This window comes from Vulpes vulpes, chromosome X, assembly GCF_048418805.1.
Source record: "Vulpes vulpes isolate BD-2025 chromosome X, VulVul3, whole genome shotgun sequence".
NCBI classification, from domain to species: domain Eukaryota; kingdom Metazoa; phylum Chordata; class Mammalia; order Carnivora; family Canidae; genus Vulpes; species Vulpes vulpes.
In genome coordinates this window covers 73,094,972-73,111,997 of record NC_132796.1, presented here as the reverse complement: position 1 = coordinate 73,111,997, position 17,026 = coordinate 73,094,972, and the positions used below count along the sequence as shown (strand labels likewise).

The 17,026-nt window shown below is 45.6% G+C and overlaps 1 protein-coding gene across 1 annotated transcript; it reads right to left on the bottom strand.

Annotated features, from left to right (window-relative positions):
• Window positions 1–4,138: 4,138 nt before the first annotated feature.
• On the bottom strand, window positions 4,139–15,506 carry LOC140596192 (nuclear RNA export factor 3-like). Its single transcript, XM_072743886.1, has 19 exons — window positions 14,879–15,506; window positions 11,984–12,158; window positions 11,609–11,762; window positions 10,911–10,994; window positions 10,712–10,816; window positions 10,507–10,587; window positions 9,849–9,947; window positions 9,575–9,684; window positions 7,722–7,758; window positions 7,301–7,369; window positions 7,160–7,215; window positions 6,903–7,010; window positions 6,724–6,782; window positions 6,498–6,613; window positions 6,362–6,404; window positions 5,745–5,817; window positions 5,008–5,190; window positions 4,519–4,568; window positions 4,139–4,407 (listed from the first exon to the last, which is right to left on the bottom strand). Exons 1-18 carry the CDS (start codon window positions 15,075–15,077, stop codon window positions 4,565–4,567), a joined length of 1,755 nt encoding a protein of 584 aa, XP_072599987.1. The 5' UTR covers window positions 15,078–15,506; the 3' UTR covers window positions 4,139–4,407; window positions 4,519–4,564.
• Between the last annotated feature and the right edge of the window lie 1,520 nt (window positions 15,507–17,026).

Below are 17,026 nucleotides of genomic sequence, written 5' to 3'. Positions count from 1 at the left end.
GACGGGATGAGCACTGGGTATTTTTCTGTATGTTGGTAAATTGAACACCAATAAAAATTAATTAAAAAAAAAAAAAAACAAAGCCGGGGGCATCCCAATGCCGGATTTCAATTTGTACTCCAAAGCTGTGATTATTAGGACAGTGTGGTACTGGCACAAAACCAGACACATAGATCAATGGAAAAGAATAGAGAATACAGATTTGGACCCTCAACTCTATGGTTAACTACTATTCAACTACTATTCAAAGCAGAAAAGACAATCCACTGGAAAAAGGACAGTTTCTTCAATAAATGGTGCTGGGAAAATTGGACAGCTATGTGCAGAAGAATGAAACTAGACCATTCTCTTACACCAGACACAAAGAGAAACTCAGAATGGATGAAAGATATGAATGTGAGACAAGAATCCATCAAAATTCTAGAGGAGAACCCAGGCAACGCCCTTTTTGAACTTGGCCACAGCAACTTCTTGCAAGATACATTTATGACGACAAGGGAAACAAAAGCAAACATGAATTATTGGGAGTTAATCAAGATAAAAGGCAAGGCTTCTGCACAGCAAAAGAAACAGTCAACAAAACTAAAAGACAACCTACAGAATGGGAGAAGATATTTGCAAGTGACATATCAGATAAAGGGCTATTATCCAAGATCTATAAAGAACTTATTCAACTCAACACCCAGGAAACAAACAATCCAATCATGAAATGGGCAAGAGACATGAACAGAAATTTCACAGAGGAAGACATAGACATGGGCAACAAGCACATGAGAAAATGCTCCGCATCACTGGCCATCAGGGAAATACAAATCAAAACCACAATGAGATACCACCTCACACCAGTGAGAATGGGGAAAATTAACAAGGCAGGAAACTACAAATGTTGGAGAGGATGAGGAGAAAAGGGAACCCTCTTGCACTGTTGGTGGGAATGTGAACTGGTGCAGCCCCTCTGGAAAACTGTGTGGAGGTTCCTCAAAGAGTTAAAAATAGACCTGCCCTAAGACCCAGCAATTGCCCTGCTGGGGATTTACCCCAAAGATACAGATGCAGTGAAACGCCGGGACACCTGCACCCCAAAGTTTATAGCAGCCATGTCCACAATAGCCAACCTGTGGAAGGAGCCTCAGTTTCCCTCGAAAGATGAATGGATTAAAGAACATGTGGCATATGTATGTTACTAAGCCATTAGAAATGACAAATATCCACCATTTCCTTCAATGTGGATGGAACTGGAGGTTATTATGCTGAGTGAAGTAAGTCATTTGGAGAAGTACAAACATTATATGGTCTCATTCATTTGGGGAATATAAAAAATAGTGAAAGGGAATACAGGGGAAAGGAGAGAAAATGAGTGGGATATATCAGTGAGGGTGACAGAACATGAGAAATATGTAACTCTGGGAAATGAACAAGAAGTAGTGGAAAGGGAGGCAGACTGGGGGATGGGGTCACTGGGTGATGGGCACTGAGGAGGGTCCTTGATGGGATGAGCACTTGGGGTTATGCTATATGTTGGCCAATCGAACTCCCGTAAAAAAATATACAAAAAAAGGATTAAGATCACAATCCATTTCCTTTTGTTTCATGTGCTTTTGTGACCCCATTGTTTTAACTTTTTTGTTATCCATTCTCTCTATGGCAGCAGAAAGACTGCCCTCCTAGTATAGCTCATTAACCCTAGTAGTTAGGACCTCCAGTTTGGATTGCATCTCATTTCATTGATATTTAATTTCAGCCTGATTAGACCTAAATTCTGCAGTCATGAAGTCTCTTGAATCTTTTATGCTTTTTTTCCAGAGCCACCAGAAGCTTTATAATTGTGCTTCTGAATTGGTTTTCTTACATCGAATTGTAATCCAAATTCTATAACTCTGTGGCAGAGAGTACTGTTTCTGTTTCTTTCTTTTGTGGTTAGTTCTTCTTTCTAGTCATTTTGCTCAGTGCAGAGCAGCTAAAAACGAGTTGTACTTGTTAGAAGCACAAACTCTTTCTGTTGCGTTCCAGCTGTTCTGTCTTTAAATCTCAGGTTGAATTCGTAGGTTTTCAGGATGATTTGAAAGTTATCTAGGTAAGTTGGTGGGTACAGGTGACTTGGGGCCCTATTCCTCTGCCTTCTTGCCCAACGCGCCCCCCTCCCCCGATCTTAATCCGTAACCCAAAGCTGCACTGGGTGCCTGGAAGATAAACATCTAGGCAGGTCCTCATAAGGCAAAAATATCAGAGCTAGTGATGGCAGACACCAGGCTCAGAATATAGGGGTTGCCTTTTCATCTCCTAAGTAATTTCCTGTGGCCTCAGTTGTGGCCGATTTTGATTGAGTAGTTATGTGTTTTATACACAAGATGGAGAATAAGTATTGCAATGGACATGGAATAATTTGGGGAGCATCCTATTTCTCAGCCATAGACAGCAGCAACCTAGAGGCTGCCCAGGAGATGCAGGTCTGAAGGGCTGTTTATTCACTTATGTGCTGATGAAAGAAAACAAGGTCTGCACCTACATTTGAACCCCTTCCTTCCACTATGCCTCTAGGCCTCAAGGAAGGGTTCACCTCTGAACACCTTCCAGAACTGACTCTGAGGGACTTTCCTCATATCAATAATCCTCCATATCCTCCAGATCCCAATAGGTACCCTATATATTAAGGAGGGGATCTCTGACCTAAAGAAGAAAATTCTTGCATCTGAAAGGTTATGTCTTTCCCAAGTATTTTTACCTGACATAATGTACTTTTATAATTAATGATTATTTTTTTAATTAATTTTTATTGGTGTTCAATTTACCAACATACAGAAAAACACCCAGTGCTCATCCCGTCAAGTGTCCACCTCAGTGCCCGTCACCCATTCCCCTCCAACACCCGCCCTCCTCCCCCCTTCCACCACCCCTAGTTCGTTTCCCCGAGTTAGGAGTCTTTATGTTCTGTCTCCCTTCCTGATATTTCCCAACATTTCTTCTCCCTTCCTTTATATTCCCTTTCACTATTATTTATATTCCCCAAATGAATGAGAACATACACTGGAATATTACTCAGCGATTAGAAACGACAAATACCCACCATTTGCTTCAACGTGGACGGAACTGGAGGGTATTATGCTGAGTGAAATAAGTCAATCGGAGAAGGACAAGCAGTATAATTAATGATTATTTTACAAATCAAATACAATATATCAATACAGAGAGACACACATGCAATATATTTTCTTGGAAATAAAAATCTTTATCTTTCTTTTCTCATTTAGTATCTTATCTCAATGTTTGCAAATGTGTTTTTATACTTACTGTGTTTGAATAGACTTTCATGGATGTGTTGGGCATTACTATTTGTTTAATGAGAATTTTAGATTTATCTCCGTATCTGATTTCTCTACTGTTTCTTTTAAATAGCAAGGATATTTAAATCAGGTATGCATGAGAAGAATTTATTGTTAAAATGTTTTTCATGTGCTTTCTAATGTAGTTTTTATTCAAACAGGTTTCTTTTCAATATCTGTATATGGCTAAGAAACTAATATAACTGCAGTATAAAAATAATCTGACTAAAACATTGGGAACAGAGACCAGTCGCCAGCTCAGCTTTATTTTCTCATTTAGTACATTGTCTAAACATTTGAAGGTATATTTTTCTAGGTGATTGTGATTAGATGGATTTCATAAATATATTGAGTATTCCTAATGATCTTATTAACAATTTTAATATCAGTTTCCTTTCTCTCTACTTATGTCTTTATGTGTCAATGTCAGTAATATATGAAGACAAGTCTTTTCTCCTCAGGTTCTCTTGTGCTCTTTACTGCTGTTTTTCCCTAAATGGATTGTTGCTAAATTTGAATAGATTTTTATGGCTAAGAAGGAATACTGTTCTCTGCCTAAAACTATTTGACTAATACACTAGGGGCACAGAAAAGCATCCCCAGGTATGACAGAGTGAGAGAGAACATGCCCCACTGTGGTAGCCACACAGCCACAGGGCACACACATAGCCTGGGCGTTAGAGAGGTCCAGTTTTTGAGCCTCTACCCTTACTGTTTTCCAAGAGTCACTGAGCCTCTTTGACTCTCCTTTTCTTTCTCTGTGGACCAGTGATCAAAATACAGGCCTCGAATGGATTTTGCATAGATTCAACATAACATGCTATGTCACTATTTATTAAGAAGAGAATCAAGGATCCTGAGTGGGAAAATACACAACTGGTCTTTGAGCGGATTAGTGTCAGTTAAACGTTGGCATCCCAGCCCCAAGCAAACCTCCCACTCAGTCAACTAACTCAGGCTACAGAAAAAAGACAACAAAGATGATGAAGATGAAGATGACTACATCCAAGAGTTTCTTGTCAGGGCTGCGTTCTCAGGATCCTGGATGAGTCTGGGTGAGGGCCTCCTTTGGGATTGTGTGCTTGGCCTGGAGGGAAGTGAAGAGAAGGAGTTGGGAGATCAGCAGAGCCAGGAGCCCTGAGTTTCATCCCCAGGCCACCCAGTTTCGGCTCATTTGGCCTGAATTCCTCAGCCTCACCTTGGGCCAAGTGAGAACCTGTGTAGTCCCACTGGCTGTCATGAAGTTACCTAGTGTGGAGAAAGCATAGGTGATATCCATTAAAACTAAAGCAGACACAATCTAACTGCACAGTACCATTTCCCAACCTATGCAAAAGAAACATGCCACCACATTTATCACAATGTAGGCAATGGAATGAACCCTGTGGCACAGTGAGCACTGGGAAAAACTCCTGAAACCAAAATGTTTGTCAATAAAGGCACAGGTCCATGGATTTAGGAAAGTAAAACAACAAACAAAATGAAGCTAGCTAGAAAGGAAGGAAGGAAGGAAGGAAGGAAGGAAGGAAGGAAGGAAGGAAGAGCTCAGCTTATAAGTAATGAAAGGATAATGTTCAGGGTGATAATTAGTGAAATAAATGAGCAAAACAAATTACCTGCAAGTTGACATGATTCAATCTTGGTTCCTCCCAGCTCCCTCCTATCCCCATGCACCCCCAACACTCACTTCTGAAGCCACTGGAGATTCATCCCAGACTGAGTGGAGAAAATCTGTACCACTTCCTGCTGCTTCTGGCAGAGGGTGGGCCAGGAACTGCAGGAGCGTGCGGGCACTGGGATAGAGAATGTGCTCTGGGTTTCCTTGGGGCTGGCGTCCCTCACAAACAGGTCATCATTCATGATGCACAGGCTGAAGGAAAAAAAATGGGACCTTAGAAACTGGACAGATAGACAACCCCACACCCCAACAACGATCCTGCTCCCACTGCCACTCAGAAACCAGATTCTTTCCATACCCCTACTGGGCACGCCACCCAGGTTCCTTGGCCGGTACCTCTATTTTTCCTTCACCCCTCAGAGAGCCAACCTTTAGAGAGATTGTCTAACCAATTTCACTACATTTATAGGTTTATCCCCAAACCACGGACAATTTTACGTCCATATTTACCGAACACACCTGCCAAGGAGTGGACGGTCTAATCTCCATTTTCAGAGGAAGACACTGTGTCACAAAAAGATCATGTGACTTGGCAAAGGTCACAAAGCTAGTGAGTGTGGGGATCAGGGAAAGAACCCATAATCTGATTTCAGAGCCAATGCTCTTAATCACTAGGAGACGTGATTCCTTGGATGTACCTGATGGTTTTTCACAATATTGAGAACACCCCAAAGACTGTACCTCCCCATTCCCATACCCCCAAACTCATACTGAACTGGGTGTTACACCCACAACAAAGCACTCACCTGTAATTGCTGACAGGGGTAGCGATGAAGGTCCGGGTGAAGGCGCGAACAGAATCCTGAGACATTCCTTCCACTTCAGCAACACACAACAATACCCCCTTAGCATCCCACATGTTTACATACTCACACAGCATTCCCCAGTCAGGGTCTGAGTTGATATTCATGCTGAAGGGGACACTTGTTCTCTGGGGAGTCAAGGTGTTCTGGATGGGGAAGGCAATCTATTCCCTGTGACAGGGACTCTACCAGTGACAGGGACCCTATCAAGTGCATTTGATGCACTTTTCACAGCTGCTCAAGAGATAGGCATCATTAGCTCCATTAGCAAATGAGGAAACTTACAGGTTAAGAGCCCAAGGTCACAGAGTAAGGATCTAGGATGAGAGCCGTCAAACTCCACAGACCGTGTCCCTAATGCCCAGACTATGTGGGGCAGACAGGCACAGACCTAGTTCAGACCGGGATGATTTGAGGGCAGAGTGGAGATGGGAGAACATAGCAGGAATAGGAAGGGGAGGGAAGGCACCAGAAAAGCTGGGAGAGTTCTGAGAGGGAGCCCAGCTAGCAGTGGGGAGAGCAGTGGGGGCGTCTGGGGAGGAGGTTCTACACACACGCACCTTCCTTGAACACCCCATTGACGGAGAAGCAGATCATCATGTCCTGAAAGAGAAGAGCCCAGGTGCTAAGTCACCTAAACTTTCTACCCACCTGTGGCTTTCTGGGGTTGCCCTGAGGGAGGAGACTGATGCTCACCGTCTGGAACCACATGTCCACCACGAAGAAGCTGAGGTCATGCTGAGTTTTGGGCAGCACACAGAGGGAGCGCACGATGTCACACTTCGTATGCTTCAGCAGCTGAACACGCAGGGCTATGAAGAGAGGAGAAAGGAGCAAAGGTCAGGGGTTGCCACACCTGGGACCCTATAATTATCTCCTCACACCCCCTTTCCCTGTCCAGTATTCCCCATCACACACGCACAGGGGTCCTTAAGTTTCTTCAAATTCCTGCTCTCCTTGAAGTATTCACACAAGCTGCTTCTAGGAGAGAAAAGGGAACAAGAGGTGGTGGTCTGGCCAGTGTGAGTGTTTCCAGGAGCTGCCCTGTGTCTGCTGGGGAGCCACAGGGCCCAGGAGCAGAGTCTGAGTTTTGCTACTCACAGGGCTGGGTCCTTGGGGTTGAAGGGAGTGGTCAGGGAGAAGCAGGCCTCATCGTGGTAGGCACTGAGGAGACCCTGACGGTCTCCAGAGTCGTAGATCAAGTAGTACCTGTGGGGGGATGGGGGGTGGCAATGAGGATAGTCTATCTCTGTGGTCTAGACCCCAAATGAGATTTCAAGACCCAGTCAGCAGTCCTGAGCTTGGGTGACCTCACCCATCCTAGCCATCCCCTTCCCCAGATTCCCAGGAGTACTTACTGCAGTAGGAATTGCAGGATTAGACTCTTCAGTGCATCAGATCCAAAGAAGCTTCCCTGAAATCACAATGGTCCTCAGGACCATGGCTGATACCCCTTCCTCACGCACCACCCAAAACCCTGCTTGATCCACCCTTCTCACCTTGCAGGTTGGTAACTTCTTGTGAGCTGCAATACCAATGCTGGTTGGTGAAGGCGACTCCTGGCTATCCTGGGAAAAGGAAAAGAGGAAGTGGGCAGTGTAGACCAGGAGCTGGTACTGGACAATCAGGGAAAGGATGGGCCCCAGAGAGGGTGAGGGTCAGAGGCCAGGTGTAAAATGGCCCTTGAAATTACATGGGCAAGACTACATTTGGGATCGTCGTCTTGAGGTCCCTGATGCCTGTGGAGAACATGGTTGAAGGAGATCTGGAGCCCTTGTCGGGTTCCCACACGAATCTGTACCTCCATGAGGTCTAAGGGTCATGAAAATTGTAACTTCTGCAAGACCTAGATGGCTTCAGGGCAGGTTGTGGGAAGCATCGGTGCCAGTAGAGAAGTCAATGATCAAGGAATACACCTACCAGGCATAATAACTTGGGAAACAATTCCAGGATGGAGCTGCATAAATCCAGACAAAATAGAAAAGTTAGTGAAACTTTCTTTGCAAGTGTCCTTCGTCATAGGAGCAAGCACACTTACAACTGACTCACAGCCCAGTATGTCCCACCTACACCACAGTGTCCCAGCCTTCCGGGGCCCTTGGCACCTCCACTGTGGATTGACCTATAGGGAAAGCACACACTCTCTTCCCCTCCTCTCTGATTCCATTTCTCCCCCCCACCCCCTCCTCCCTCTCTTTCCGCCTGGGCGGCTCCCACCTAGACTGCCCTGACTCCCTTCTCCAGTGCCACCAGAAGCAACATTTGGAGCTCAGGCTCCAGGGCTGAATTCCCCTCCCTGCCTCCCTTCTTTCCTTCAGATCCCTACCGAAGGCTCCAGAGAGAAGGGGGAATGGGGTGGGCGCCCAGGACTCTGCTACCTCACTAGGGGTCCAGCATTCTGCAGCACTATGACCCCCCCACCACCACCACCAAGGGATGGCCCAGGATGCTGGGGCATGGGAGTGAGTGAGGCAAGAACCAGGAGGCAGGGAGGGAGAGGGAGGGAGATAAAGACAGAAGAGGGGGAGAGGGTAGGAGGAGAAAGGCGAGAGAAACATAGGAGAACCACAGACTAAGAGGAAGAGAAAGCAAAGCAAAGGGAAGGGAAAGAAGCTCTACCATGGTGGCGGGGGTCAGGAAGGAAGAGAGAAGGAGGAAATGGCCCCATGGCTGCAGCCTTTTCCTTCATCTGCCCTGGCTGGCCCTAGCACCCAAGGTAAGAATGGAAAACATGCATGTGTTGGGCTGGGGGCCCATTGGATGCTGGTTGAAACTTTGTCACCTGTGTGAGCTCAATCCAAGCTGGGCATGGGGAACAAGGCAACCATGGGGGCAGGAGACCTGTCCCAGAAGGAGTAGAAGGTCAAGCCCCAGGTCAGCACGGCTGAGGTTCTGTGGCCTCCTCTTATGATCCCTGCTTTCCCTCCTGATGGCCCTTGTGCACCTGTGCCTGTCTCAGTTGGTTCCTAGCCTGAGGAATTATACCAATGTCAGGATCCCCAGGGCTCCCCTGAAGGACCAGTCGGGTTGATGAGATGTGTGGAAGGAGGGGAGGGGGAAGTGCCTCTGAGAGGCCTGTCTTTCATTATGCTCAAGCACTTCTGCCCTCTGCCTTCCATCCCTGCTTCAGGAAAGCCCTCGGCTCACTGGCAGTCACCCACTTCTGGCCCCCTGACTCAGGGAACCCTGGTGTCTCCCAGGGAGGGCCCAGATATTGGCTTTGGGCCAGAGGAAGAGGACCTCAGGGAACAGCTCCCCAGGACCTCAGCCCTCAGCATGGGGCAGGAAAGCCATCATGGCTGCCTGAGATTGGGCGGGTTGGGGGGGGCGGGCAATACATTTGGTTCAAGGAAAGGAGGCTCCCTCTCAAAACAAGGGAGGGAAATGCTGTCTCAGGAGGCAGTTGGAAGGCCTGTCTCAGCATGAGGCTCTGGGCTAGAGGGCCCTTCTCTGTCCAGGTCACAGCATGTGGTTCAAGGTGGTCATTCTGGTCCTAGTGAGGAAGGGGAGCCCTGCTTCATGGATCACACTTTGCAGAGGGCACGCTAGAGAAAACTGTGTGCAGATAGCCTGCAAACAGATCCCAGACCATACAAACAGGTGAGCAGGTCAGAGGAAGGGAAGGAGACCTCTAAGCACAGGTGAGGGACAGAGGGAGGAGAGCATAGGGCCTCTGGTCCCCCCGCCCAAAGGAACAGAGCTGCTGCCTCCTCCAAACAGGCATCATAAGGCATAGTTCAGAGTCCCATGGGGTGACATAGTGTACAACTGACCTTATGTTGGTTGATTTATCAGGAAAGGCGGTGCACAGGGAGCTTCTGTTGGCACTCATCTCTTCTGGCTGCAGGCTTTTGCTCTTGTCCAACTCCCTTGTGGATTTCACCTATAATTATAGGGAGGAAACACATGGAGCAGAGAAAGATGGCCAGGATGATCCTGCACCCACAACCCTTCCCTTTTCCAACAAGTCCACTTCCTGACTCTTGTCACCACTCCGTGAGCACTCCCGCCTTCCTTTCAAAGAGGGACCTGGGTACCACACCTCACCTCACTGTTCAACGGCTTGATACTGGAGGCATTCTGCATAATGCTGGATGGGCCATCCCGCTGGTAAGGCTTCTTGTTGCTTGGGTTCAAGGGCAAAAGCTATGATGAGGAAAAAGTTAGAGTGAGGACCCCAACGGGGAATATCTGGGGCCAATGTGCCTCTTCTACCTAACCTCTCCCACTTCACCATCAGTCTCAGCACTGGGCCTGAGTCCTCACCTTGGAAATGTTCTTTCCATGGGTCTGCAGGGAGGCAGCCATGCTGTTTCTAGGATTCAGTACCATTGCAATATCATGGGTGATCAAGTCTCCGAGAAGCCCAGAGGAGGCAATCAGAAGGCTGAGGAGAGGCCCGGCTGGTACAGCTCTAGCTCCAACCCCTCCCCACGTTACCATCCCTATGTCTCCCTCCCAGACAGACCCCTATGCCCTCACATGCCCTAGAATTACTGCTGTGGGCATACCAGAGGCATAGGGGACTCTCTGGCTCTTAAGAGGTTGCTGGGAAACTACGTATCATTTGTTCATGGTCCGCTGCAGAGTTAGAGATGGGGTCAGTGGCTCTGAGTTTGAGGTGGAGATGGGGGGGGGGCGATAGGTGTGGGAAGAAGATGTGGGTCTGGATGTGGATGCACAACTAGTCTTGAGTCTGCATTACCTTTGTTTGCTCCACCTTTTCTGACATCAGCTCCTTCTGCACAGAGTGGGGTGCGTCAGAGGGGTAGACAAAGACAGAGACCTGTAGGGAACACAAGAGGGGCTGGGTAAGTACCAGGAAACCTGAGCCTTGGGATCACGCAAGACCTCACCCCTCTCTTGCCCTCCTGCCCCCAACTAGCCACAGTCATGCCCTTGGCACGCACCCTTTCATTATTCTCATCCCAGATCTTCCCGTTGACACTCTTCAATGCAAAGGCAATGCTGGCATTCTCAACAAAGAACTGGGCCTGCATTTTCTCATAGTGAAACTAGAGTGAGAATGGCAAGAGAAAGAGAATATGAGACCCAAGACACTGCTCATCTGCCCTGTTTCTTCTCATCTGCCTCACTGTCTTCTCTTACTTCAACTGGGGTGAAGGGGACACTGCATTGTCCCTGAATCAGATTCAGCAGCCACGTCTCTTCATATTTGATGCCGAATGGAATCTAGGAGGCAGAGACGGGAGAAGAGATTCACATAATGGAGTCCAAGGTTAAGAGAAGGTTAGGGAAGACCATTGTCTTCGTCCCATACATTTTTTTGGGGGGGCTTTAAAATAATTTCTTCTGATAGGACATTATCCATTATTGCAAACGTTTGTACCAGACATAGATTTCCTTTCCATTCAAACGCTTTTCTTCAAATAATCAACTTAAGATGTTTAACATGTACTTCCTTTTATAAAGTTCCAAGTGATCTTAGCTCAGGGCAGGGTGCCTTAGCCTGCCTCTCCAACGGGGACACCAGAGACTCAACCTCCTCCCACATTCAGCTAGAGTTAAACTGAGCCTTCCGGTGTGGAGTTGCTCCATCTCCCTGGCTGTAGTCTCCTCTGCTCTTAGACAACCTACCGGATTCTCCCTGTAGTCAGTCTGTTCCCTTTATATTGCTTCTCTGAGTCTGCCCTTACTTGATCTAGGATGTTAACTCCTGTTAATAAAAAGACTGCTTACCCACTCCTCTGCCCCAGAAAAGTACCCAGCATCTCTACATGAGTCCAACACAATTTCCTCTGTTCACCTTCTTCTGCATATTAGGCCCCTTTTGCCAAGACACTCACTATGATCTTGAACCAGCTCCCCGAGGTCTCATCCTGCCTCTCCCCCTCCATTTTTCTCTCTGGAGGCTTTTGCTCTCCCTCCATGTTAGCTTGGACTTGGTCTTGTTTCTGAAAATTGCCTCTCCAATGACACGGTGGAATGGCATAGGGAGTGCTGTGGGCAAGTGGAGAGAAGAAAGTAGTCCACATGTGCTCAGAAAGTCTTCTATTACACATTTTCCCACTGATCCCAGGGTACAATAAAGTTTGCTCAATCATTATCCTGATTCTATCATTCTTCACTCTTCCAGGTTGGAGAAGAGACTGACGTATTCAACTACAAGGCTATGTGTTCCACTGGCTGGTACATTTCAGCTATGCTGACTGGTCACTTACTATCTTACTCGCGTGCTCATGTGAGTGCCATTTGTTGCTGGATCTCCATCTTGCTGCTGGTGGGATGAAGGACGAATGCCAGAACTGACTTGTTCAGACCAGTTGTTATATCTCCTTTGGTAAATACTCCAGCATCTTGCTCTTCTTTGCAGGGAGTTACCTACGTTATTATGCCCTGAAATTGAGAACAACACGTCAGTGGTCCCAAATGCCACAAAAGGTTCTGGGGAAATACCATGGCTAATGAAGAAATATCACTGACTTTTATCATCCAAAACCAAAATAGGGCACAGCGCCAAAAAGGTTGAAAAACTTCACTGTGGTTCCCTTTCCTGGGAGGATGAGACGTGGGGAGCATTTGCAGCCATGAAGAGATCGAGCACAGAGGAAAGGGGTTGGGCCTAGGGTTTCATCTGTGATGTTAGCCCCCTGCTCTGCCCTTTTCAGGCTAGGTGACCTGGGACAGGTTGCTTAGCACCTCTAATTCACAGTTCCCTCCTCTGCCTTGGGGGATAACAAAATCCACCCTGAAAGTTTGGTGTTATGGTTCAAGGGTCAAGAGTGAGTTCCCACCTGAAGAAAGAATTAGAGAAGTGAAAGTTAGATTTAATGAAAATATCCAGAATAGCCTGGAGAGACATCATATGGATAATACCAGAAGAGAGAGGAGAGAATTAAATGAGATGTAGTAGGCATAGCTAACACCTGCTTCATTTGAGTCCCAGAATGAAGGAGAGGGAAACGTGGAGAAGTGGCATTTGAAGAGATCTTGCTTGAGAACCTTCCCAAAGTAACGGGATAATCAAGTCAGTATAACAATACTAAGAGGAGACAAAGTATGCTTTAAGGAAAAACATTCCTAAAGAAAAGATGTACATTTCACAATGATGTTAATGTAGCGAAACTGGGAAAATTTGTGACCAGAAGACTCAGACTAAAAGAAATATTAAAGGTTCTCCTTCAGGCAGAAGAAATATGATCCCACGTGGAGGCACAGAGATGCAGGAAAGAAAGACTAATGAATGGCATTTGTGAATATGTAGGCAAGTCTAAATGAGTATCGACTATATAGCACCATGAGGCTAATTTCTTCTAGGGGTTTAAATATACATAGAATTAAAATTCATGGCAATACCTTGGGAGGGTGTGAGTGGAATCAAAGTGTTTCAACATTCCTTCACTGTCTAAATGAAGAGCTTTAAAGAAGTAATTTACATCAGACCGTGAAAAGGCAAAAAAGTACATTATGGTATTAAGGGTAAATACTATGAGAATGTTTAACTGTCCGGCCAAATAAGGTAACAATTTAATACTAATATAGGGGTGCCTGGGTGGCTTAGTTGGTTAAGTGGTCCAATTTTTTAAAAAGATTTTATTATTTATTCATGAGAGAGAGAGAGAGACAGACAGACAGACAGACAGAGAAAGAGGAGGGGTCAGGGGAGGGGCAGAGTGAGAAGGAAAGGGAGATCATCTCCAGCAGAGTTCACGCTGAGCATGGAACCCAAGGCGGGGCTCTCTCTCACAACCCTGATATCATGACCCCAAGATCAAGATGTGAGCTGCAACCAAGAGTCGCGGCTTAACTGACTGAGCCACCCAGGTGCCCCAAGGGTGCGACTCTTGATTTTGGCTCAGGTCATGATCTCAGAGAGAGCCATTCTCTCTCTCTCTCCCTCTCCCCTGCCCCTCCCCACCTCTCCTTCCCTCTAAAAAAATACTAAATAATTTCAAGGAAAGGAGAGGAAAAGGGCCTTACAACAGGCAGAAATAAATGTGCAGTTAACACGCTGTATAGAAATCAAGTTATACCTATATTTACATTAAAAGTTTCAGACTGGATATTCCAAATAGAAAACCAGATATTATGAACCTAGAAAAAAAAAATTCCATCAAATGCTCCTTAAAAGAGACACATGCAAAGTTTAATTGTCTAGAAAATTTGAAAATAAAACTAAAACAAGGCAAAATGTGTACCATTTACACACTAATGTACTGCAAGCTGGTGTAACCATATTACTAAAGGGAAAGGTATTAATTCAAGGGGGAAAAACATTGCTAAAGAAAAGAGGGATGTTTCATTATTATAAAAGTTTCAATGTAAAAAGAAGCCATTAGTACAAAATTCTAAATTTGTGTGCGTGTCTTAACACAGAGCCAAAAGGTGCAAAGCAAGTGATCACAGCAAAAGGAGAAATGGATAAATTCACCATTACAGTGGGAAACATTAACACACCTCCTTGAGTGACCTATAAAATGGCAGACATAAATTCCACTAGGTGGATATTTTAAAATGAGAATTAAGTAAACTAACAAATTTACTTAATTGGCGTGGAACAGGGCACATGACCACTACACGTGGAACATTCCAGAAGAGGTCATATGCTGGGTTATAAAACAAACCTCAAGAAACTTCTATGGGGGTAATACAGTCTACCCTGAATAGTTGATGTAAGAGTCAAGGGTAATGGTGGGTGCTCTGCCTGTCCCCAGCCTCTAGCAGGCATCCAGAGAATGTTAATTTATACCAACACCCCCTCCCATTTGCCTCCTACCTCACCAACCTAGGAGACCCTCCCCACTCTCCAAACTCTGGACCTGTGAAGACCACATAAATCAGGTCTATCCCCTCAACCAGTGAAGAAAATTCACCTCAGCCATGACCACTTCCATAGGAGGGGAAGTTTTCCATGTGGAATGGAACCAGGATGGGAACGTCAGGGCCCACTTAGCCCATTTCAAGAGAGTGGAGAATAGTCAGCCTGGGCCACTCCACCCTTTCTCTAAAAGGGGGTTGGCTGGGTGTCCTGTGGGGTGATGTGGTTTGGGAAGGGGCCCAGAACCCCTCATACCCTCTGGGGATCTGAGACCAAGGCCTCATGCTGACCAACTCACCCATGGTGTGGACTGAAGGCAGTGATCCGTCACCAATGTCTTCCCGGTTTGCTTGTGAAGAGAGTCCGTGGGGTCTGGAGCTGGAGGTTTGGAGATCAACGACGGCTGCTGAGGAAGGGGAGGGGAGGTCCCGAACCCCTTTGTCAGCGCCACACAAGCAAGATGGAGTCTTTATGGGAAGTCCCTTCTTCAAAGGCATGGAGAAGACAACCTCAGGCGCCGGAGGCGACTTTACTTCTTATAATTACTGTCCCCTGAGTTTGCTACCAGCCTACCAGGGAACTGTTTCCAACTGAATCTGCCCTGCAGAAAAGGCCAACTAGAGTCAGGAGGGGTGGGACCGGACCCAGGTACTTATAGCTACAAACACAGGGGACTCTGTATGCCAGACTCTGTATCCACTGCAATACATCTTGTTCCCTCATTCTGTGAATCCAGAGAACTCTGAGTGCCAGCTGTAGGCCAGACTCTGGACTTGTTACATTGCATCTGCTCTGTCATGTATTCCTTAACAAGGGGACTCTGATATCGCAGTCACCAGCTTTTCGAGGTTTCTTGAGGTTTAATGAGGTGCCAGAGCTTGTTTGGGGTCATTCAGATGCTACTTGGAGAAACAGAGACTGCAACTGAGCTCCACAGAATGGCGGTGACATGTCCATGCATACGTAGCCTAGCTAAATTCTTGCTTCAATATTGGGACTTTTTTTTAAGTTAGAGCAAAATAACAGAATATTCTGAAAATAATTATATGGCTGGCATCGTCTCCACCTCATTCCAGAGAGATAATAGCAAGCAAACACACACACACACACACACACACACACACACACACCAGCCAAAACCAAAACCAAAACCATAAAGCAAAACACACACACATAGCAGACCTGGAAACTATAAAGGAGATAGCAAACAGAGTTTGGTTGGTCACCGTAATGAGAGTAGAATGAAACAAATCGTGCCTTTTCCTTTACAAAAAAAAAAGTACAGTCAGTGTAGTGGTCAGAGCCAGAACTGTAGCTCTGAAAGTCTCCGACCAGAGGGCTTTGCAAGGCAGAAAGAAGGAGGGAGGCGCTTGGGCTCCGGTGCATTAGCCAGAACTTTCTGGAATTTTCCACTACCTTTGGAATGTTCTACTCTTTGTCCACAATCCCTTTCTGGATCTCCATGCCCTGAGAGAGAAAATTCAGTCCCTGGGAGAGGTGAAGAAAACTTTGCACAGGAGAGCGTGAACATTTGGGGTAAGGGAAGGGTAAGACAGAAGCACACACATATACAGATAAACTGTCAAATCAAAAGCTGAAGTTTGTATTTGTTTATTAAGCAGTATCATGGGAACATTTTCATAACATGGTAAATACATGTGAACTTTTCTTGTGAATTGGCTATTAGATATATTCAAGTGTTCCCCTCAACAAATTTGCCTAATTGCAAAATGCTAAACATTAAAAATGTATACTTAGAAAATGAAATCATTCTGCACCTTCCATCTATATGATCCCCTCACTCCAGCTCACAGGTATCCAAGATATCCGACGTAAATAGATTGGTGCACATTTTCCAGAGGTGTTTCTGTTTAGGTAGTGTGTACACCTACCTTAAAATATTTGTGTACTTACGTGGCTACAGATACATACTTTTAAAAATTTGCAATCACATAAATAATTTTCTGCAAATTTATTTTTTCACTTACTTATTACAACATCTCCAGATTGCCATTTCTTCAGTTGATGCAGTGTGGCATCTTTCCAGATGTTTACTGGAGAAGTACTTTGCTTTTTACGTAAATTATTTGTTATCATTTGTCCCTTTCTCCACTGATAAACAAAAGTCCTTCATTTTCTAGCCCACTAGCACAAATTCTGTAATATTGTTTGCAAATATTCATTCCTACCTTTTCAAGCTTTTAACTTTTTTTCTTTTGGTAGTACAGACATTGCTTTAGCTTTCATGGTTTTTCTTCATTTAAAAATAATATAGCTATGACAGAAAACAAAACAAGAAATACTTAGGGTTGCGTCAAGTACTAGCCCAATGGGAATTCTTCATTCAAAGCATTGAAGGCTTCAGGGCACAATGGAAAAAGGCCTCAGACCTAATTCTACATGTGTAAATAATGGGGAAAATAACTGAATACTTGTCAGGTTATTC